At 44.6% G+C, this 24,124-nt stretch overlaps 2 protein-coding genes across 2 annotated transcripts in view; one reads left to right on the top strand and one right to left on the bottom strand.

Moving 5' to 3' along the window:
- The window catches only part of THSD4 (thrombospondin type 1 domain containing 4), a 546,728-nt gene that overhangs the window by 447,897 nt on the left and 74,707 nt on the right, over positions 1 to 24,124 (bottom strand). The window contains exon 4 of the mRNA XM_054595598.1: positions 11,553 to 12,000. Within this exon, the coding sequence (XP_054451573.1) occupies positions 11,553 to 12,000 (448 nt within the window). The remainder of the gene's footprint in view (positions 1 to 11,552; positions 12,001 to 24,124) is intronic.
- Positions 11,131 to 11,322, top strand: LOC129088401 (cytochrome c oxidase subunit 7C, mitochondrial-like). The gene has a single exon (XM_054595810.1). It carries the CDS (start codon positions 11,140 to 11,142, stop codon positions 11,320 to 11,322), a length of 183 nt encoding a protein of 60 aa, XP_054451785.1. The 5' UTR covers positions 11,131 to 11,139.

The raw sequence follows: 24,124 nt of genomic DNA, 5'->3' as shown, positions 1-24,124 counted from the left end.
CCAGGTTCTTTGGGTCTAGAACACATTCCAGTAAGCACTATACCATGGCGGCCCTTGAAATTGCGTGGACAGCAAAGTTAATAAACTGGGAGCTGTTGGCTAAGGAGGAAAACCAAGCTGGGCCAGGGAAATTCTGTTCGTGTTTCTTGTAGATTAGATCTGTTTTTACTTGTTAGACTCTTATCAGTATATGATCTCCTCTCAGTTTGCCGGCTCTCTGAAGTTAAATCTACCAGGTTACAGGTCATTTTACATTTGTTTTATTTGAAGTGGGTTTTTTCCTGATGCTGTAGACTGAGTCACCCTCAGCTTATCAGTAATTGTTTCTATATTACACTGTGGGTTAGCTTTGGGCAGATTTCCTGCCGGCAGCTGATCCCTTCCATGGACACAGAGTTTTGGAATTTACAGGCCAGGAAACTGAGATATGGAGAAAGCCATGTTGCTAGAGAGCAGGCTCACTCAGGAAGAGGCCAGGGAAGAGTGGAGCTTCGTAGCCAAGTAATGCCCCCAGGAGACAAGCTCCCTTGAAATGACTCCCCTCTGTACAAAAGAGGGAAGGACGTTTCCACTGGTCACTCACAGAAAGAGGAACAAACATGCACTTTAACATAGTAAATTGAATCCTTATAAAGCACTTCAGGCCCTATCCAAAGTTCCATCTTGACAACTGCCTGGGGTTGCTATGAGTCACAAAGAGTGTTATGGAAACTGGGGCTATGTTTCCAGTGACCCTGGCTAATTGGAGATGACAATGGCCTACACCTAACTTCACTGCTCAGGAGGCCACTCACTGTTGGTGAGCACATACTTACCTTTGGTTAATTAACTACTTTCAGTTCCCCAGGAGACTAAAGAGCATCATCCACAATAAAAGTGGCACCAGGGAACATGACCTTGAAGTGTGCCTGGGTCAAACAGGCATTTTTTTCTCCTTTGCATTGCTCTGGATTCAATCAAAAGACCAGCTATCACAATAACATATGATGTATTTAGCATCATCACAGTGAGGAAATATATATACCTCTAGAAGATACCCCTGCACTGCCATGAGAAAGTGGCTATGTGACCTTGGGCAAAGCACTTTGCTTCTCTTAACCTAAATTAGAACTCCCACCTCCCAGATATTTTTGTGAAAATTAAATTAGTAATACATTAAAGTTTCTTGTTCATAGCAATGCTCAATAAATGTTAGCTGAATCAGAATCTAAGTAGACATCAAAGATGAATCCACCAGTTCCAGAGGCTGTAAGTACCTGAAAGGTAGGTGTTCAGAGCAAACACCCCCCCCCTTCTCTCCTACAGCTGGAAATAGGCTTTGTTTCCAAGCTGTAGAATAATATAACCATAAACCAAACTTTCTTACAAGTAATCCAGCACATTTCTCAAATATGTTTAATATCTGCTTTCTCAAGTTACTTGGAAAAAACTCAACCTCACAAAAACCGTGCTGCCAGCGCCACCACTTTAGCTCGCCTCTCACAGGCAGAGAATTGGTTTGTCCAAAAGAGTTCAGTCGAAGCTTTGGGTTTTAAAAAAACAAACAGAAAACTAAGGTTTTCTTTTTTCAAACACTTTTTTTTCCCCATCCAAGTCCATAATGTTCTCCTAAAGCAGTGATTTTTAACCAGTGTGCCACAAGAATTTTTAAAACATGTAATACTTGCACTTTTAGTCAGGGGCACTAACCTCTTTTCCTTTAGACTGCCAAATTTAAAAAAAAAAAAATGACAATAGCCAACACAACAATAGCCATTCTGGTGCGAATGAATTAAAATTATACCTATTTTTTTGTCAGATCAGCAAAAATATATTTTTTTGGTGTGCCTCAGAATTTTAGTAATTAGTGTATGTCTGCCATGAGATGAAAAATGTTGAAAATCGCTGTCCTGAAGAAAGGTGTTTCCTTCTCATTCAATGCATACCTCAAACAAAGACCCAAAGGATCTTAATGTGACTAAGCGCATCCATTCACCCAGAAGAACCCTGTATTTTTAAGTACTCGGGACACACACCCATAAGAACATTGACCTATCCTAGGAGTTATTTATTTATTTCTCCCTCTTTTGGATACTAATATATCTCTATGCCTGTAAGAAGGTCTCAAAGAGAACACCTTTCTTTCCAACTAACCAGGAAGTATATGGCAAGATGCAAACTTTTTAAAACATTCAAAACTCCCACCTTCCCCAAGGAACATAAATTTCCTAGTGGCTCCTTCAGGGGTCACATGAGTAAGACAGGCTTCCTTCCCTCTGCTCTCTGCTAGGACAGATGTGAAGTCCTTCAAAGGCAAACAGTCAGCCTGCTCCTTCCATGTGCCAGGTGTTGTGCATTGAGGATACAGAGAATAATCCCTCATCATAGTCTCTCGCAAGGATTTCACAGATCAGGGTGAGAAAAATACATAAACCAAAATATGGTGTGGGCAAAATTAGGTTTACAGTTATTTATGTGGAAAAAGACACACAGGTTGTGATTTTTACAAAGGCTTTATTAACTCAAAGGTATGTCACTCACAACTGTAAATCTACTTTTGCCCACCCCTGTAAGTAATTCAAGGAGAAGAATTTAACAAAGTTTTTGGGCACTAAATTTCTAATCTTGCAAAACCAGGAGTAGTAACTAACTGATCCTTCCTAATGTTGATAAGTTAAGGAAATAAAAACTGCTAATATACTATATATGATGAAAAGTATAACTGAACATTGAAATGTGGCTGGCAGAGATAAGCAAAGTGGGAGGGCGGGGGGCGATTTCTTCACCTTGCAGAATCAGGACTTGACAGAGAAAACCTGAAAGTGATGTATCAAGGAGCAGAGGAATTAGTATGCTATTTAGAGTTATGGGAAGACTGTGATTACATCCTGGGAGAGAGACTAGAATATACCTCTCTCTACCACTGTTACATTTCTTACTATTTACACTACTTTTTATAATCATGAAAAGTGACAACTGTGAACAATTCATATATAGGTCTGTGCGAGTCATACATATATAGTTCAAACCTATGAAACATATGTGAATATTTCCGTTTAATATTTATATATTCATATTCACTTCACATAAGAATATGAAAGTCCACTGATTGAATACTAAGTCAATCGGAAAACTTTCTGTGGAAAATTCCAAGTGGTCTAAGAAGATGAAAAGTGAACAATATAAAAAAAGCACTGACATTAGCATGTATTTCCTGGATAAGGAGGTTGCTGATAAGCTCATGATAAGAGAGAATGATGTTGAATCCCCAGCCAGAGGTCCTGTCCATCCAGTAACTGGCCCCACAGTTCCCGGCAAACTTTATATCTCACAGAACTGCATTGAATTTTTACCTGGTCCCCTTGCTAAGTTTCTCTTTGAAAACTGCAGTCAGGAAGTTGTCAGCTCCTATTTCATTCAGTATCAGGATAGAAACAGGGCAGAATCAGAAACTGCCTGAACAGAGCATGCTTCACTGCCCTGGAGACTGGTCTAAAATCTTCCCTTGATTCTCACATCCTGTGAGGCAGAAACAACTCCACATGGGGAATCCACTGTCAGAAGTCTCACCCCAGGGAAATTCACTGGCAAGTCACTGACCTCAGAGCTCATCCCACCTCTGTTTGCTAAAAGCGGCCTTTAGCCCCAGGCATTTTTCCTCTCCTAACGTTAAATGCACTCTGTCTATGCTCGGGATTAAGCCTCTTTGGGCAACACAGAGCCTTAAAAACTTACAACCTTGTGCCTACCTGTATGGCCTCCTTTCTCCAGAAGGAGCCAGATGTCAAGTGTTCTCTCCAGGAGAAGGCCCTGCATTCAAAGTGCGTCTGAGAAGCTGGGGACAGAGACATCATCTCCAGTGCAAAGGGCACAAAGTGTCTTGGTTTGTTAATCTATTTAGCAAATAACATAAAACCCTAGAAACAGCTAGTAGAAAAGAATTTCAGTTTAATTGTGTCCCCTCACGCACCAGAGCAATTGCAGTTTAGTTTTCTCCTTCCCCAGTTTCACCCCTGTAAAGACTCTAGTTCTTTTGTTCCCAAATTTTGGCCCTCTAAGAGCTTCCACGAGGAAGAAAACAACTATTTACTTGATTCCTTGCACACTTGTTGTTTTTTGCCACAAATGAGAAAGTGCAGGGCTGCGGAGAAACCACAGATGCGTCCCTGTGTGACTCCTTCACTGCTGTCTTCAACACTTGCAGGTAAAGCCGTCGCTCACTGGAAAAATACCTGATTTCACAGGGAGGTTCCCCGAGAACCCCCTTCTTGCTCCTTAGCCATGATGGGTGTATAAGGGGACTCTGGGTCCCCGTCACTCCCTCTTCCTAGAACACTCTCCTTCACTGACTCCACCCACACCTGGTAAATCACCACTGTCTGAAGATTTCCAAGGGCCTACAGGCAAGTGCGGCAGTGCCTGTGCTCTGCACTTGTTCTTACCTATCATGAGACTCCCTCCCACTGGACTCCGAGCCCCCTAGGGACAGGGCCTGCACTAATCTCAGTGTCCCTGACCCAGAGCCTGACCCCTGACCTCACTCAGTCAATGTCAATGCTGTGCCTGTGCACTCCTGGGCCTGCCCCCGGAGTTACCCGGAGAGTCGCACTGGCGGTGGCTGAGACTGACGCCTGCTCTTAAAGACCCCAGATGTGCTATTTATGCTGGAGGTGCCCCCTCAGCTTCCTCATTCACATAGCAGGTAAGAGAGCAAAAACTTCTCCTATCTTTAAAGATGACGTTCAGATATCATTGCTGCTGCATTTACTATTGATTTGGCAGTATTTCAGAGAGGACATCTTATATGCATCTAACAATCCTAAAGACAACCTAGAATGCTTAAAACTCCACACGACATTTTAGGGTAGGGCTTAATATAAAATGTGCACCTTTCACTGGTATGAAGTTATCTATAGTTTCACTTGCTTCACTTTAAACATGACCAAGAGTGATTACATTGAAACTACATCACAGCTAAAATGTAGGGGTTCTCAGCAATCTTGTTTTATTACTGGGCAAAGCAAAGCGACTCTTGACCGCATCTAACCCATAGGACAAAGGGGGACCAAGCCAGTCTGACCATTTCATCTACAATTCTGCAATTTGGCAGTTAGGAATTGAAAGCTCTTGAGATATGGAGAGAGCCTACTCCACCCCGACCTACAGAGAAGCACGTAAGCCACGTTCACTTATCCAGGTCCAGATGGTGTACTTACTAGCAATGTGTCCACACCATGCCTAGCTCCATGGATACATGGCCTGATCTGAACCTTGCATCACCCTCTGGAGTAGGTACTGTCATCCCCACTTTACAGACGGTCCTCAGAGTTAAGTTACTTACCAGAGGAAACTCAGCACTCTGATGTTGCAGCTCAGATTTGCATCCAGCTCAGCTTTGCTCCCAAACCCACCAACCCTTATAGGCCTAACCTTCAATTTACTTGGTTGTTTAAAATTGCTTTCTGACTCTTCACTGTATTTAAAAAGTTTCTCAGTCATCTATCTCATGCACAGAAGTCAAACAAGGCCATGTGATATTTCTGCATTTTGTGATATTAAAGAATAAATTCCCCATTCAGACTGTGATGATTTAAAATAGGAGGAGGTGACAGAGAATAAAATGAGGGTCCCTACCCCCTGGCAAGCATGGTAGCACTTGAGATTCCAACACAATCCTGCCTTGTCTTTGACTAAGCTGCTTCTTTTGCCCCCAAATGCTCTTTTCTCTTTCTTTCTTTCTTTCTTTCTTTCTCTTTCTTTCTTTTCTTTCTTTCTTTCTTTCTTTCTTTCTTTCTTTCTTTCTTTCTTTTTCTTTCTTTCTTTCTTTCTTCCTTCCTTCCTTTCTTTCTTTCTCCTTCCTTCCTTCCTTCCTTCTCTTCTTTTCTCATCTCATCTCTCTCTCTTTCTTTCTTTCTCCCATCTTCAGAGGTCCAGCTCAATTGTTCGAGTCTCAGTAGAATCTTCTACAGCCCTGTGGCCTCCTGCTTTGTGCTCTGAGTTCTTCCCCTCACAAAGTGCTCCAGCACCAAGTGCAATGACTTACGAATAGCCGCAGGTGGCACCTGGAACCTTCCCCACCACTGGACAACAAGGGTGTTCATTGAGGAGATGTGACCAGTGATGAGATACTCCTCTGAGACATGGAAGTCATCCAAACCATTTCCCCTAATTCAGGCCACCCTCCTCCTGTGCATTACCACACATCTCAGAGCTGAGCCCTCCACTGTGGGACTGGCGTGGTCTTAGAAAGGGGACATTCTGTCAGAACTGGGGTGGGATATATGGGCACTTAGTTCCAGAGATGGAGTTCTGAAATCAGTGGATATTTCCAACGGTCTACTTTCCCTTCTTTTTCTTCTCCCAGATGATAACTGGAGAGATCTGCTAATGCATGCACTATTGTTTAATCTCTGAAGAGGACATAAGTGATAACCTACATTCCCTGTTAGACAAGTATGATTTTTCACAATATTGACCTTTCAACTTTTCCCTCTTCGCCCAGGAAGAGTTGCAGGATTTGGGGATTCATGTCATCTCTTCCTGTGGGACATGGAGGAGGATATGTAAATGTCTACAGAAAGCCATTGGTGCTGGAGGCTGGGGCACATGGGTCCCCATGGAGAGAGTGCAAGTAGGACTTACACAGCGGGACTGAGACCGCTCTCCTCAGGAAGGCCTGCTTGCAAGGTGGGTCCTTGGCTGGTGTCTGGCAACTTAGATTTCAGAAGGGTTTCCACCGCTCCCTAAATGGTAAGAGTGACTCACTATGCCCAATCCATACGTACAAACAATATAGTTTATGCTAAACATCTGCTTTCCTTCTGGACTCGGGAATTTTAGTATGTGGCAGGCAGAAGGTACCTTCACGTCCAGCCCCCAATAAAAACTTAGGGCACGGAGGCTCTGACCAGCTTCCCTGATAGACAACATTCCACACGTGTTGTCACAACTCATTGCTGGGGAAGGAAGTGTGTCCTGTGCGAGTCCACTGGGAGAGGACTCATGGAATGGAAGCTGGTGCCTGCTTTCCTCTGGACTCAGTCCCATGTGCCTTTCTTTATCTCTGCAGATTTTCTTCTGTATTCTTTCATTGTAACAAATCATAGCTGTGCATATGACTGCATGCTGAGTCCTGTGAGTCCTCCTGGCAAATCATCAAGTCTAGAAGTGGTTTTGGGGCCCCTAACACAGAGAATTTTAAAGTGTTCATAGGGTATAGAACTTCCAGTCAAGATGGCAGCACAGGTAAAGGCAGTGCTCAAATCCTCCCACAACCACATAAACTACACCTAAACTACAGAACGACCATCATTTAGAACTGCCTGAAATGTAGCTGAATGAAAGTCCTGCATCTAGGGATTTAAAGCAGAAACCACATTGAGACAGAACAGGCTGGTCCCACACCCACATGTAGCAGTTTATAATCAGGAGGGATATCTCAGCTGCATAGGTCTCCCCTGAGGTGTGAGGGATCCCAATCCCACACCAGGCCCCCCAGCCCAGGGTTCCAGCACCAGGAAGAAAAGTCCCCATAAAAACCAGTGGCTTTTCCCTACAAATGGCCCCTCTTGTCTCATGCTTCAGACCTTCCTAAAATCTCTCAGACAAGCAGCATCTGGCCTCTGCATATGCTGTACCTCTTGCTAAGTGGCCCCAGGCCTGGCACTAGCAGCAGCCAGCCTTGTTCACAGCTTGGCCTCTCCTGGGCACATCTAAGCCCTGCGTAGCTAGCAGCCATCTACAGCTCACTCTGCAGTTCATGCTGGGTGACCCCAGGCAGGGCACAGGAGGTGGATGACCTTGTACCTCCCAGGAAGCCCCAGAGCCAGTGCATCTAGTGGATAGCTTCAGACCACACCAGACTGTAACCCTACAACTTCAATGAGTGACACACTCAAAGGGCGGACTTGGTGAGCACAAAAGTCCCACTGAAGCGAGTCCAGCTCCAAAGGTTCAACTCCCGCACAGCAGTTCCTTGAAGCCAATCAGGCTGGGGTCAGTCCCTGAATGCCAAAAATAATCAAGGCTCAACAAGAATCAAAGCACACAGCCCAGCTCAGGTGACTGGGGAGACTGAGCCACTGAACCCTACAGGACACCTACTACATAAGGCCACTTTACCACATCCGGAAGACGTAGCAACGCTACCTAATATACAGAAACAAGCATAGGGAAGCAGCCGAAATGTGGAAACAAAGAAACAGGTTCCAAATAAAAGAAGAGGAGAAGTCTCCAGGAAAAAAAAAAAAAAAGAAGCCAAATGAAATAGAATCAAACAAACTACCAGATACAGAATTCGAAACCATGGTTATACAGATGCTCAAGGAACTTAGTGAGAACTTCAACAGCATGAAAAAGGACACAGAAACCATAAAAAAGAACTAATTAAAAGTGAAGGATACGCTAACTGAAATGAAGAATAATTTATAGTGAATCAACAGTACAGCAGATGAAGCCAAGATCAGATCAACAATTTGGAATATAAGGAAGCAGAAAACACCCAATCAGCACAGAAAAAAGAAAAAAAGAAACCAAAAAATGAGGATAATGTAAAAAGCTTCTGGGACAACTTGAAGCATATCAACATTCACATCATGGAGGTGTGGGAAGGAGAAAAGAGAGAGCGAGAAATTGAAAACTCACTTTAAAAAATGACAGATAGCTTCCCTAAGCTGGCAAAGGAAAGAGACATACAAGTCCAAGAAGTGAAGAGAGTCCCAAACAAGATGAGACCAAAGAGACTCTCACCAAGATACACCATAATTAGAATGCAAAGGTCAAAAACAAAGAGAGAATCTTAAAGGCAGCAAGAGAAAAGCAGTTAGTTAACTACAAAGCAGCTCCCATAAGACTGTCAGCTGATTTTTCAACAGAAAGTTTGCAGGCCAGACGGGAGTGGCAAGAAATATTCAAAGTGATGAAAAGCAAGGACTACAACCAAGATTACTCTACCTAGCAAGGGTAGAGTATTCTATCATTTAGAATAGAAGGACAGATAAAGAGCTTCCCAGACAAGGAAAAGCTAAAGGATTTTATCACCACCAAACCAGTATTATATGAAATGTTCAAGGGTTTCCTTTAAGAAGAGGAAAAAAAAGATAAAAAATATGAACAATAAAATGGCAATAAATACATATCGATCAACAATTGAATCTAAAAAAACAAACTAAATGAAGCATCAGAACAGAAGCAGACTCATAGATACAGAGAACGTTTTGACAGTTGCCAGATGGGAGAGGAGTTGGGGGACTGGGTGGAAAAGGTGAAGGGATTAAGAAGCACAAATCGGTTATTACAGAACAGTCATGGGGATGTAAAGTACAGCATAGGGAACATAGCCAGTAATATTCTAATAACTATGTATGATGTGAGATGGGTATGAAATTTATCAGGATGATCTCTTAGTAAGTTACATAAATGTCTAATCATGGGGTTGTACACCTGAAACGAATATGTCAACTGTAATTGAAAAATGAAAAGTAATTTAAAAAAGTTAAAGTGTCATAGGGTATGGTCTAAATCACAAGAAACCGTGGGCTCATACAAAGGTGTGCAGTAAGAGGACCTCTCAGGAATGCCTACCAAAGCGGTAAGTAGAGCATGTCTTGGGGGTGCTAGGGTGCACTGGGGAGGCCACTGTGAAAAATGTCACAGCAGAGAAGGCAATTAAACCTGTATGATCCTTTGTCAGCATTTTATTATTGCTTCTTTGTCTTGGGTTTGAGAAATTGTTTTTCCTATTTCCAAAATGACAGATGTCATGAATTCACAAGGATTTTCAAAGATTCATTGCAATTCAGTCTCCTTAGTAGCGGAGTTACCCCAGAACCCAGAGAAGCCATGGCTGACACATGGAAGAGACAACCCTGCTACTGGTGGCACAGGTCTGGCAAAAAGCGCACAGCTTAAAAAACATCGGTTAAGTGAAAGTAACGCTCAGTAGATACCAGGTTCACATACAAGCCAAATGCCCTCTGCCTTTCCCTTCTCTTTATGATTTACTTGGTCTTCAAAATTAAGAAACAGGCTAGTCAATGGGAGAATGTGTTCTTCACTGGAAACGAATTCATTTTGTTTTAAAAGGATTGTAGTAGATACTCAAGAACAAGGACCATGTGTAATCACAGGCACTAGTATTTCTTTTTGATTTATGATCCTCACAACTGCATGAGGTAGATGATACGACTTTTCTCTTTCATGGTGCCTGGTCTGTTACAAGACAAGCAATGATGCTCACGTAAGACATACCAGTTGACTGATTAGTCATGGCTTTAGAAAAATTACTGCTTTACAAAAATTAGTAATTCCTGAAGTCTGTCAGTGTAAGAACAAGCTAAAAAGCACTCCAGGCATTCAGAGGAATTATTAAAATCACAAATTAAGTCATTTCTATGGACTCTATGGCAGGAAATATATTTTTAATGAGGAAATTGAAGCTAATATATAACAGCTGTCTTGTTACCCAGTAACGGAGTATTAAGGCAGATTAAATTATTAATAAAAAAATATGGCAACTTGGAAATTTAACCTTTACACACTCTCTATTCCTTTCTCTTTTATATGTAGTCTCTAAACTGATTTTTTTTTTAAAAAAAACACCATATTTGGTCATATTAAGAAGTTTCCATTTATAACTTCCTTTGCTACTCATCAGCTGTGGAATCTTCAGCAGGAAACTCACTATAAGACTTTCTCATGATCCAATAGCTAATGTGGGTGTGCCTGGAGGAGCACAGAGCCTCGGGGGAACTTAACTAGGTGATACCTATGCTAGTCAAATGGCCAAACTCCCACTTATGTGGTGCTACCACTGGCTGCCCTAAATTAGCCAAAGTGCACTTGACCCGCAGACCCCTGATCAGACAATGTTGTTCACATACAACCACTGAGAATTTGAAAGTTGTTTGATATGCAGCAATAGGTTGTCAGTAAGTGACGCGGGAAGTTATTCACAAGTTATTAAAGGCATAACCTTATAAAAAAAGAAAAGTAGATGGGGGAAATAAATGGAGAGAAATGAGAGGGAAGGAAGATTTAAGAACTGCATAGCATAGCCCAGCACACAGGGGAACAAAGTCTGAAAAAAGGAGGACTTGGTGTGGCACCGCCACTTCCTCCTCCTTTGGTCTCTGCCCCTTCTGCAGGGCTTCCAACAGCGCTATGCTGGGACAGAGCATCTGGAGGGTTGCAGTCTCTGTGGTCCATAGGAGCCACTATCAGGAAGGCCCAGGGAATAATTTGCCATTTCAGTGGAAAACAAGCAGAGTTATGATGACCATGTACTTTGGATCGGGATTTGCCATAGCGATGTTCCTTGTAAGACACCAACTGCTTAAGAAATAAGGATGTTTTAGTTAACCCACGAAACTGGTAACTAATGAATGGACTTCTCATCTTTCCATATAATGTTTTCCCTTTTATTTCTTTTTTCCTCCTTTCTGTACCCCTCCATCCAAAAAATTAGAAAAATATGGTCTAGAAAAACTATGTCTTGCTGTCTTCCACATGTTCACTGCCACCCAACAAAAAGAAAGAGCTGCCACCGTGCAGGCCCAGATTGGCCAGGTACTCACATTGGTGTTGCACAGCTTGTACTGGCGATAGGCCCCAATGCAGGAGATGGCTGCGGACCGGGCTGGCGGGGCAAAGCTCTGGGCTGCCCTAGGGGGTCCCATGCCATGGCTGCTGCTCGTTTCTGGGCTGTGGAAGAGGCTTGAAGCTGCAGGGAAGCTTTGGTCATAGGTCAAAGGGAGCTGGTAGATGGAGGTCTCTGAGGCCTGCAGTCCAGAACGAGAGCCACTGTCACTCTGGTACAGAGGTCCACGGTGGGGGGCCCGGAGGCCTGGTGGGCTATAGCCATGGCTAGGACCAGATGCTCCCTGGGACCTCGATTGCCGGGACGAAGGCTTCTGTCTCCGAAGCCTCTGCGGTGAGTGTGCGGAGTCCGTCTGCAGTGGTAAGATGTACGGGGCCTTCCCATAGCCATACGTGCCAGGGCCGATGGGACCTCGGGTTCTGCCGCTACAGAGAGACACACAAGAGAGGAGATGAAGAGTCTTGGGAATTGTCGTGTTCACCCAGGAGCTCTGGTCCACGGGGGAGGGACTGGGTAGAAACAGAAGCTTGGGAGAGAGCCTGAGGTGGGACAGGGGTGCAGAAGGCGCATTCCCGGAGAAGGGACCGTCATGGGGGCTGGAACAAGGTTCTGCAGAGGCTGGGAGGTGGGATGAAGGAGGGAATCAGCTGTGGGTGATGTCAGCAGTTGAAAACGAGGTCAGGATGGTAAGCTGTGACTTAAGTACGTGACTTATGTCAGGGTGTTTGGAAATTTTCATAGGTTGTAGGGAGCCACTGAAGGGTTTTTGATATAAGTGTAAAGATATAATTGTAATTTCAGCCATAGTAACTTCCTGTTCTTTTTTTTTTTTCCTGATAATAGTTTGTGGATTTTTTCTCTCTCAACTACATCTGATATTTCGGGCCCTGTTTCTATTACCATTCATGCCCAAATAGCTTTTCCAGGTAAGTAGAACTTAGCTAAGAAACCAAATGCTAACGCAGCCCTGGGCCTGACTTGTGTTGGGTCAAACTTAATCCCTGAAGAAATTAAAGGAGATTCAGCAACTGGCCACCCCATCACTCTCCAGGCAGCCCATGTTGAACAATGGGTCAATGGCCATCTTCTTGTCGGTATGGATTTTGTTGAGACCTGTTGCTTTGTGAGACCTTACGAAAATCACATAAACAGCAGTGTGTTTGGAAGTGTTTGACAACTGGCATTCCAAAGGGGGGAGAGCCTGTAGCATTTTTTTCATTTCCATAGTGTAAATACTCCCATCATGGCCAATTTCAAGCTGCCATTGTGCAGACACAACCAGCTCGAGCAAGGAGGGAAAAACCAGCCCCAGCACACACTACACGTAAACTTACCACACAACAACTGTTTGCATTTCCTAGGATTGGGAAAGAAACACAAAAATAAATCAAATGTAGTTCCCGGGACCTCAGCCTTACAACTGAAAGCAACTAGAACATCACGCAGGGCAGGATAAAGGCTTTGGAGGCACTGCAGAAATTGTGCTTTGGGAACTCTGAGGCAAGAGGAAGCACTTTGATCTGGAGGGATCTGAGAACGGTCCACCACCACTGGTCTGAGATCTGGGAAGCACAGGTTCCAATATTCTGTGGAAGGACTTAAGTAAGCCATATAACTCTTATTTGTAAAATGACTAAACTGGATTAAAAGACTGCAAAGGTCATTCCAGCTCTAAAATTATATGCTTCTATAATAATTAATTCTACTTTTACATAAAATTGGAAAGGTGCCCAAGGGTTTCTACAAGATGGCCCCATTAAAATAAGCACATTAAAATAGCAATCAAGGTGAAACATTAATTTCTGCCCTCATGAGGAAAGAAATTCTTTCTTCACTGTACGTAACCACTGAATATAAAATTTAACAGACCACAACTAATTATTAACATCTTTATCACTAATTGCACCTTCATTCTTAGCTGATATGGTTTTGAATTAAACTATGCTACAGTGCTTATTTTGCCTGTAGGCACTTCTCAATTAATCTTGGCAACACTTGAGACTCTTCTGTTAATGACGGGGGATCCAGCATGTTGCTTTAAGAGACGCATTTAAGAAGCTGGTCTTAAAAATATGCATAACTTGAATGTAATTTGCGTTTTTTCTTTCTCACGCAGGCCAGGTAAAATGAATGACATCATGCAAAGGCAAAGGAAAGAATTTCTGTATGTGTGTCTTTTCTTTCTCTTTTTTTTTAAAGATCTGAAAGCCTACCAAAAATTCTAGCCTCCAAGTAAATACTGAGTGGAGACCCCCAGCTGCAGTTAACAGAAATGGAGACGTGGAGCAGAGCTTCTCAACTTAATGTGCCCAGGAATCACTGAGGGATCCTCTTAAAAGACTGGTCCTGACTCAGGAGGTCTGAGGCAGGGCCTGAGGTTCTGCGTTTCCAACAAGCTCCCAAGTGATGCTGGGGCTGCTGGTCTACACACTCACAGCTTTAAGAAACACAGTCATAGGATAGAATTGAAATTCAAAAAAAAAGGTAAAATCTAACAGTCAAATTGATCATGTTATTGAAGAAATAGAGGAATGAATTAAAAACAAAAACCTCTGAGTTTGTGACATCTATAAAAACTCCACTGTCCTAGGCCACACTGCAAGCTGCAACTCACCCTGTGAGGGCCGCTGGACCCGACTGGACCTCAATCCCAGGGGTAGAGGAGGCGGAGCACCTGCTGGTGGCTGAGGACTTGTATAAGCATCTTTTCAAAGGCTGCCCATCACTCCTGAGGGGGTAACGCATACATGTGCAAATGTGCAAATGTATATTTTTGTATTCGCACTGCCTTCTGGGAGGCTGTGCCTAAGCAGAGAACCATTCAAAACCCACAAATAGCAACACCGTTAGAAAGGTGATCATTTGTAAACAAATGACGAGCTAATTCTGAGAATCAGACTAAAGAGAACGAGCAGTCAATCAGGGTGTGATTATGAGGGTTTGTGATTTCCGAACAGTTGACTCGGACACTTGGACAAGCAGCAGGTTCATCCCGACTTGGCCAGGAGGACGTGTGTTTTCCTTACAGCTGGTCAGAGCTAATCATCCTGATGGTTCAGAATGGCCTCTTCCCCACCAGGCCACTTGCGGAGCGGCCTACATGAATCAGGCAGATTTATGCAGAGTTGGGATAATAAGCACAGATGTGGGCACGGGGAACCTTGTGGCCAGTTACCCCCCCGCCAGGGGTCCATGCTGTTGGTGCCTGGGGGCTGTTAAGCTGATTAGTTCTGCTTGGTCTCCTCATAACCCATCTCCGGAAATTTACTATAGCCTCCCCTCTTGTCAAAGCTCTGACTAATTCCAGAAAGTGAAGCCATAACAAAGTAAGAGAAAAAGCCTGGTTTGCTCAAGATCAAAGATATGCAAGCCAGTGTGGCATCGTGGTTAATGACTCAGACTCTGAAGCCAGGGTTCCTGGGTTAATATCCCACCTCCGCTACTTACTAATTACTGAACCTTTGAAAAAATTACTCAGTCTTCTGATGCCTCAGTTTCTTCAAACAGGGCCAAGACGAGGATGAGGCCAGTGAAGCATGTATCGTCAGGTACCTTCTGGTGGAACCTGAGAGTAACGTCTTCTTAAGATTTTCACCTAAGGGCCTCACCCCAGGCCCAGTCGTCAGTTTATAAATAAATGTGATAACAGCATCTTTCTTATAGGTTGTTGTAAAGAGTAAACAACTTAGTAAGAGCAACAGACTTAAACGATGACTACCATAGAGCAGGTATGATGCAAGTATTTGCTTTAAAAGAATGTTCTGGCTTAGCCATTTAATAGCTCTACAAACTTGGGAAAATAATGCGCCCTCAGTTTTCTTTCCTATAAAATGGGAGGGTATCCACTAGGATGGCTATAATAAAAAGAACAGATAATAACAAACAGTGTTGAAGAGGATGTAGAAAAACTAGAACCCTCATGCATTCCTGGTGTGGATGTAAAGTGGTGCCATTGCTCTGGAAAACTATCTGAAAGTTCCTCAGAAATGAAATGTAGCGTTACCACATGCCCCAGCCATTCCAGTCCTGGGTACATACCCATAGAAATGAAAAGCATAAGTCCACACAAAATCTTAACCCAAATGCCTGTGAAGGTAGAATGCATAAACAAAATAATAGTATATTACTCATCCACAAAATGGAAGAAGTATTGATACATACTGTAATATAGATGAACCTTGAACACATTCTAAGCAAAAAGAGCCAGACACAAAAGGCATGTGTTGTATAATTCCATTTATATGAATTGTCCAAAACATGCAAATCCACAGAGACAGAAAGTAGATTAGAGGCTGCCAGGAGCTGGGGGAGAGGAGAATAAGGAGTGATGCTAAAAGACACAGGATTTCTTTTGGGGGTGATGAAAATGTTCTGTAATTAGATAGTGATGATGGCTGTACAACCTTGTGGATATACTGAAAACCACTGAATTATACACTTCAAATGGTGAATTTTAAGGTATTTTAATTTATCTCAATAAAGATGTTATTTTTTTAAATGAAAGCATGAATAATATCCATTTTATCTATTTACAATGATGTTGTAAAGATCAAATTGAGGTTACTAACAGGAATGCATTTTTTAAATCTAAACGCAGTTTTTGTCATGTTTTCCATCATTTGTTTCAACAACCTTTAACAAACAAACCTTTACCAAGCAACTTCTCTGAACATCTATTGAGCATTGTGTGTGATGTTTTTTCTGCTTGTCCACACTTCCAGCCCTGACAGCATAAGTAAATGCAGAGCCCCTTCCCCCCAGCACGGCTCAATGACAAGACGCCACAGCAAGGGTCTGGCACCAGGTTCAGGCCCCGTGCTTCCAACGACCTACCATGGGTGTTGGGGAAATTGTTGTTTCTTGAGATAATGGCTGCAAATAGCATTTTGGAAAGGGTAATAAATACATAAAATATTTTCCTTACCACGTGCTGGCTGCCATCCAGGGGATCATTATGTGTGATGTTGTGCAGCTTTGTGATGTTAAGGCTAATCAGTGTGATGACTCCACGTCCAGTCTCCTAACTAGGCAGGAACCCTGGAAATGTGTCATCTACAGCCATCACCCATAACTGACAACACCCATATTTCTATTCCCTGCCAAACCCCTCTCCTGAAAGTCAACTGCACAGACCCAAGTAACCTCTAGACCAGGGGTCCCCAACCTCCGGGCCACGGACAGGTATTGGTCCGGGCCTGTTAGGAACCAGGCTGCACAGCAGGAGGTGAGCTTGAATGTAATGCTCTTGAATCATCCTGAAACCATGCCACCATCCCCCAGTCCATGAAAAAACTGTCTTCCACAAAACCCGTCCCTGGTGTCAAAAAGGTTGGGGACCGCTGCTCCAGACTAGAATCTGCTTCTCACCTGTGATGCGCATGAAAATCACCTGGGGATCTCATCAAAATACAGCTTCCGATTCTTCTGATTCAGGAGGTCTAGTGAGCCTCTGATTCTGCATTTGTGACAAGCTCCCAGGTGATGCCGATGCTGTGGGTGCTGGGTCCTCACCTTGACAGCCTCACGCAGACGTCCTCACAGACATCTAAAGCTCAACACAATCAAGCCCGAATTCATCCTCTTTCCTCATCAAAATGGTTCTTCTTCTAATTCTTTCTGTATTTTCCATCTCAGTCATTCTCAAACTTAAGCAAGAATCAATTACCTGGAAATCTTGTTTAAACTGTTCAAATGGTCATTGAATGCCCAATGCAAAGTTTGATTCAGATCTGGGGTGGGAACTGAAAATGTGCATTTCTGACAAGTTCTCGGGGTCAGGGGGTGCATTAAGGGGAAGAATTAAGAGGTCCGTGGCACTCCATGCATGCCTGTCAGAGCTGGAAATCCACCAGACAAGGTTGCCTGTCCGCTGCGTACGGCTAGGAGATAGCGTCGCACCTCTTTCCTTAGCTTCCAGTACAGAGTGGGCCAGGCCGAATGAGACCCTGCTCTCTGGAAGGCAAGCTGTTTGTATTTCTTGCACTCTCCATGTTTACCCCCATTTTGTTTTCCCTTAGAGCTCAGTCAAGTCTCTGTGAGAGGGCCAGCCTTTCTCAGCTGTGCTAACATGAACCGCACATGGGCCACAGCATCCCCCACAGCAGCAGCCCCGGGGGCCGGCCTGCAAGGAAGCCCAGCCACCAGAGCCCGCAGTCGGCGCGGGGCCCTGAGTCAGCTGCCCCTGCTCACGCTGCTTCGGCTTGAGATTCTGGGTGTTACGGCATTACCAAGGTGGCATTCCTTGCAGCCAGGTACCTGAGTTGAGTTGTTAGGTAAACAGACATCAATTCTTCCACAGGGAAGATGGGAAGGAGGCCTGTGGGATAAAAGATGATTTATCCCCGGAGGCAGCAGAGAGAACGAAAGTGGATGGCACCGCTGCCCTAGGAGCTGTTGAGAAAATCAAAGAATCTACTGAATGTCACTGTGTCTAATGAACAATCTCCACCTGATTTGAAGGGACCCTCTATGCCACATTTGTACTTTGCACTGACATTATATACCAAAACTGAACTCTTACTCAACCAATGTTTTGAGGCAAATTTACCTGGCCGGTCTTAGCACTGAAGATAGTCCTGAGGGAATAAGAAGGCAAGCATCACAGGTTCCTAGTCACAAATGCAGATACTGCCTCCAAAATGCCACATTCTCCTTCCCTCTCCCCCCGTCATGGAGGAAACTAGGCATTTCCACTTGGCATTTTAGGTTTGGAGAGAGGGGAGGGAGATGTAACTTGCAATTATCAAGTGAAATGCTTTTTCCAAAATCCATTAGTATGACCAAACGCATTTTTAAAGAGGTTTTCATAGACATGTTAAAAGACAACTGAGCCGTAGGAGTCATAAGTGGGAATTAACGTCTCAAGTGCTTACAGAGGTACACAGAAACGAGGGCTCAAGGCTCCTCTGCACAGCCCTGTTGAACAGGCAGGGCGCCTGAAACAACCCCAGCAGGACAGTGTGTGCAGTAATCGCCCCCACCCACGCCCACCCCACAGAGCTTCTTGAATAACCTTGGTTATAGCCGGAGGAGAGAAAACCAAAGATCAGCACAAAAAAAGGGAAGAGGTCTCTTTCAAATTTGAAAAATTAGGCTTTGTCTGCCACAATCCAAAGTCTGGGACATAGAGAGCAGATGTACAGTGGTACTAGGGAATATGAAGAAGGTGCTACGGCCTAGGAAGTATTTTCTCAAGCTGAAGGAAATTAAGCATTTGCCTTGCAGGCAGATGAGGGAAGGACTGAGGCAGTGAGCAGAGATCGGGCCAGAACACTGTGGCCTGAGGTGGCAAGCAATGGACACTCCAGATTTGTTTGGGAGCCTGAGACAGAAGGGACCCAGAAGCTTTGTGGGGAAGCCCACAACCCACCTGGCACCTGATCAGGGCATGGAGGGGAAGTGTAAAGGTGGAGGGCCCCCTTGAGTGCCGGGGGTGATGCAAAAGGGTCTCTGTGGAGACCGCGGCAGCAGGGGAGGAAGGCAGCAGTGAGGGAGAGCACACACCCGGTCCCTTCACCAACATGGCACAGATGCCCCTCACCCAGGATTCAGGTCACCCCAGGAGAGGGAGGGGAGAATCCTGGCTGAATCAACGATAAACCCTGAGCTGATAATGTTTATTTTAACATGAGGTGTCCTGGAATCAGCAGTTCTCCTGTAGCAGCAGAAATAGAGGCTCAAGAACCACGCCTACTTGTAAGAAAATCAATTACACTTTGCATGTGCATATATATATCTGAGCTGTGATTGTAAATTATAACTCTGAAACACAGCCTAAGCATCATTAAACAGGAGAATAGTGAGTGAGCTAAATTATGGTAACTACCGGAACACACAGTAGAGTACAATGCTTCAGTTTAAGAGAATGAGGCAGATGAGTATGCTGATACAGAATGGCCTCCAAAATACAGTTAAGTGAAAAAGAACAAGACACCGAAGACTACACAGGGAAAAAAGATATACGGTATATAAATGTGCATATGTATGTGTGTATGCAGGATACACTTCTGAACTGATAGAAATGAAACAGGTGATAATTCCCTCTGGGAAGCTGACTCCAGGGGTGGAGTGCAGGCAGATTCATCTGTCATTTCTTATCCTTTTGTGCCACCATAAAAAAATCTGTGCCTTTGCACATGATTTCAATATACGAAAGTGATATGAAAAACACTAACTTGTTTTCCACTGAATTTTTAAAAATGTAACTGTGGATGTGGGAGGATCCTAAGAAGCAAACGCAGGAATCTGCTATCAGAACCCTGAAGCTATGTCTGCTGTACAGGCAATGCTGCTAAGAGAAACCAAATCAGTACACTTAAAACTTAAATACACAGACATTGTGACTGAACATAAAATACTCACTCAAATGCAGGTTGTAAGCCCCAAAGGCTGAGGGGACAGAAATAGATTGGGGACAAAATATTCTTCTGAAATATCACTGTCAATAACTGAAAAGTCATAAACTCCCAGAAAGATTTCAGACCAACAAAAGCCATCAGCAGCCTCATGCCCAGACAGTACCGTTGAGTAAAAGGCCTGGCTCCTTCACAAGTCTGCCGTTCTTCAGGGCAAGGCATGCCAGTTTCTTACTCGCGCGTGCGTAATCCCTGATTCTAGCAGCAGGTCTGACCTAAGGCACTCTGTGCAGGTTTGCTGAAGCAACAAATATGAGAGACCATAGCTTAATTGCTTAGCATGTCTAACCAACAGGTCAGTGAAGGCTACCTCTCTGGATCTATTAGTAGAGATGAAAAGGCTCTGAGTTCCAGCAAGCAAGAAGTCAGGACAGCCCCACTTCTCTGGGTGGACAGCAATGGGAGCTGGTAAAATTAAAAGTCAGTAGCCACTGGTCACCTAGAAAGACCGAAGAGCCTGAATTCCAGGGGAAGAAGATGGGGGCCCTGGGGTGGCGGCGGCGGTGGGTATGAAACAGCTGAAGAGTAAAATCTGCATTCACGGAGGAGCCATAGGATTCCCGGTAAACTGGACCGAAAGTAATCTGCAGCCTGAAACTGGAAAGAGAGCTCCATGTTCCTAAAACCCGCTCTGTTCCATTGTGATCACCTGCCAAGGGGAGAAAGGAGAGCATGTGCTAAGTTCAAAGAGGCTGTGAGCAAATGGTTTAGGTTGAGTGCATCTGTCTCCTGGGAAGTTCAGAACATTGAAACTGCTGCCAAGGCTGTTCCAGGCAATCAATCATCTGGTGTCTACAGAAGATAAGAGGAAAACTAACCACTCAGGGAAACAAAAATTAAGATGATGGAAACAAAAGATTTCTAGGTTGCCTACTGTGTGGCACACTGTCACATACATTAGCCATTTTGCCCAGATCTGCTGCTGATCCCCAGAAGGATATAAGGTCTGTATCTAAAGACTGGTGTGACAATCAGCTGACAGGTTTGTTCTGAGCCTTCAGGGAAGAAGGATCCCAAAGGCTTCTAAGTGCGGGAGGGGAGAGGAGGAGAGTAGGACACAGACAGAAGTGATGAATTCGTACTCATAAGAGAAGGGAGAGAGGTCTTTCCATCAATGGATTCAGGAGCACTACCTGGAGTCAAGAGGCAGGCAGCCTAGCAAAGGATGCAGAAAGGTGGTTTTGGAGCAACTCTGAGTTTCAAAGGCCCTTTGCTGCAGCAGGAAGCCAAGCCTCAAGAATACCTATGCTCATGACCCACCCACTGGCCTCCCAGGAGGTGAGGTCCACAGGGCGGCCCCCACACATCCCCAGGATAAAACTGAGCAGCCTCTAAACAGGCCCAGTCTGTCTGGAACAAGGACCTGGGAGATGACTTAAGACTCTGGCTCCAGCTATTGCCTCAGGCTGCTTCTCCTTGTCTGGAGGATGGTGTTTGAAAATGAGCCAAGTCATCACAGTGCTCACTGTGCATCTGAGTGGTCCTGCGTGTCCAGGGTGGGCCCCAGAGGTGAAATAAGACAAGTCAGTGGGCATCCAGGGAACTCAATTTCAGACCAACAGAAAGCAGTGATGTCCAGTGGCTGCGGGGATGCCACTCACAGCAGAGCAGGGATTCACTGCACAAGGACATCTGGTGCTGGAATCCAGCGTGTCCTCCCAGTGGGGAGATGAATCCGGTCAGAGGAAGAGGCAACTTGTTTGGAGTCACACAAAGGTGAACAGTGAGCTGGTGGAGGTCCAACAGAGAGGCATTTCCAGTTAAGGCTGAGCCAACACTAGAGAACTCAGAACAAAGAGGTGACGGCCCCACCGTCCTTTGTGCTAGGCGGGGCTACCCAGAAGGTGAGGAGGGTAAAAAGGTCCACTGGGACAGAGGTAGTAATATGGGATGGCAGAAAGAGATAGGCATTCCAGCAAACAGATGGGATCAGCCACATGCAACGTGTGTAATCACGGGTAAGCGGCTCCTCATCCCTCGCCCACCCCCAGCAGTGAGAAGGGGGGGACAGTGCCCACCTCAGCTGACGGGCACACGGGCGGAATGAAATAGTGCAGGTGCAGTGCCTAGCACAGGGCTTGGCCCTCAGTGGACACTCCAGAAACGGTGGCTGCCTTGAGGGCGGCCCTCGTCCCAAAGTTGAGAGGCACAAAGCCTGCAACCTTGACACGTGAAGGTCGCTGCAGAGGCAGCCAGCGAGACGCAGGCTGAGTGGTACGGAGCCGGCTTTTCATGAAAGAACAGTAAATGCTTTCATTTCTCCAGTGTAACTGAGAGCAGCCCTCTTGGGAGTCCAGCCTGTTGCTGGTATGGGTTGTAATCTGAACCTGAGCAGCGCTCCGGGGCTGCAGGGGTTTAGGGGAACCAAATGAGATGACCCGTGGGGCACAGTGCCTGGTTGGGGCAGGTGCTAGGCAAATGTGAGCCCCTAACCCCACTCCCCTCGGGACTCTCAAACAGTGCCCCCTGCCCCAGGGGCTGACCCCCAGCAGGTTGAAGCAAGCTGAAGGACTATTTTCTGCAAGTTCTGCTGAATCCATTAATGCACCAGTAATAACAATTATAATGCAACTTACATTTCTTTTATGTGAAAGGCCCATGGAGGAAGCAACAGTATTTCTCTCATGCTCTGGATGTCTCCCAACTCTGAATTTTATACCACCTTCTATGTGCCCACTCACCATATATCACTTCATTTTTTTCTTTGTCATAAACATGAAATATTTTAAGTATAATAATCATGTGTGAAAATGATGTATCCCTTTCTGCCTTGCATTAGAGGAAGTGATTTAGGTGTAAGTCTGTCACTCTCAGTTAATTGAAGGAAAGAGGGATTTCTTCTAGAGTTTTACCCCGTCCCTCAAAGTATTTAGCATCATGCACTTAAATAAATTCAGTGTTCAGACAGCAACAGTTTACTGAACGCCTGCCAAACATTTCCTCTATGTCATCCCATTTAACCATCAGTGCAGAAAGCAAGGAAGGCCATTCCTCCCATTTTATGGATAAGGAAACTGAGAATAAAAGATATTAGACAACCTGTCTAATCTAGCACACCTGTGTGAAGGAATATTATTGCAATATTAACAAATGTTACTGAATGAATGAATAGTAAGCTCTTAAGGAGCTTAAACAGCTGCAATACAGCACAGCTTACAAATACCAAATGCCATTCACAGAGCATTACAGGGAAGGGCTGTTTGGAAGGAGAATTTATTGGAAAACAGGGGGGGAAATTATTGTTCCCCTCCAGCTCCAGAAAAAAATGTTTTCAGCACCAGTCTACAAAGAGCGATGCTCCAGTCACCGAGGAAAGGGGAGTCTAAGTTAGCTGCGGCCAGACCCACATGGCCACAGGGGACCAAATGCTTCTGTATGAAAAAGATTCATGAGGGAATAAAGAAAATAACGTGTACCTGGAAGTCAAACCAGAAAGAGGAAAAGGAAGGCTCTAGGGGCAAGACCTGGCAAGGTCTAACCTTGACCTTGGCCTGACTTACAGCGCATTAGGGTGAGAATAAAGTTGGGGGCAGGAAGGGATAATAACAGGGGTTAAGAGCAGAAACTTGGAGCCAGACTCTAGTTTAGATCCTACAATCTGCCGCCTCCGGGGCCCGAAACTCATCACTTCCCCTCTCTAAGAGCGAAGTTCCTCTCTTATAAAAAAAAGGGGGGGGGCAGAGATAATACAGATAGTTTATGTATAAGAGTCCTTTGAGACTTAGCTCAAAGCCTTAAATATAGTGTATTAGTTTGCTAGGCCTGCCATAGAAAACGAACAGAAATTTGGTGGCTTAAAACAACAGAAATTCATTCTCTCACAATCTGGACACCAGAAGTTCAAAATCAGTTTCACTGGGCTGAAATCCAGGTGCTGGCAGGGCTGTGCTCCCTCGGGAGGCTCTCGGGGAGAATCTGTTCCCATGCCTCTTCCAGTTTCTGGTGCTGCCGGCATTCCTTGGCTTCTGGCTGTATCGCCCCCTTCTTCAAGAACAGCACCCTTAAACCTCTCTAACCTATCTTCCACATCCCCTTCTCCTTCGTGTCTGTGTATCCGCTCTCCTTCTGTTTGTCTCTTACAAGGATATTCTTGGTTGCATTTAGGGTGCACCTGTATAACCTAGAATAATCTCCA

The sequence above is a fragment of the Pteronotus mesoamericanus genome, unplaced genomic scaffold (genome assembly GCF_021234165.1).
Source record: "Pteronotus mesoamericanus isolate MK-2021 breed Mesoamerican mustached bat unplaced genomic scaffold, CSHL_Meso_final contig_100, whole genome shotgun sequence".
Taxonomy (NCBI): Eukaryota; Metazoa; Chordata; class Mammalia; order Chiroptera; family Mormoopidae; genus Pteronotus; species Pteronotus mesoamericanus.
Note: the sequence above shows the minus strand (reverse complement) of the source record. Positions and strands in the feature narration are given on the sequence as shown.

Excerpts from the sequence above, each read along its gene's own strand:
- LOC129088401 (XM_054595810.1), top strand. The coding sequence starts at position 11,140 with ATGCTGGGACAGAGCATCTGGAGGGTTGCAGTCTCTGTGGTCCATAGG.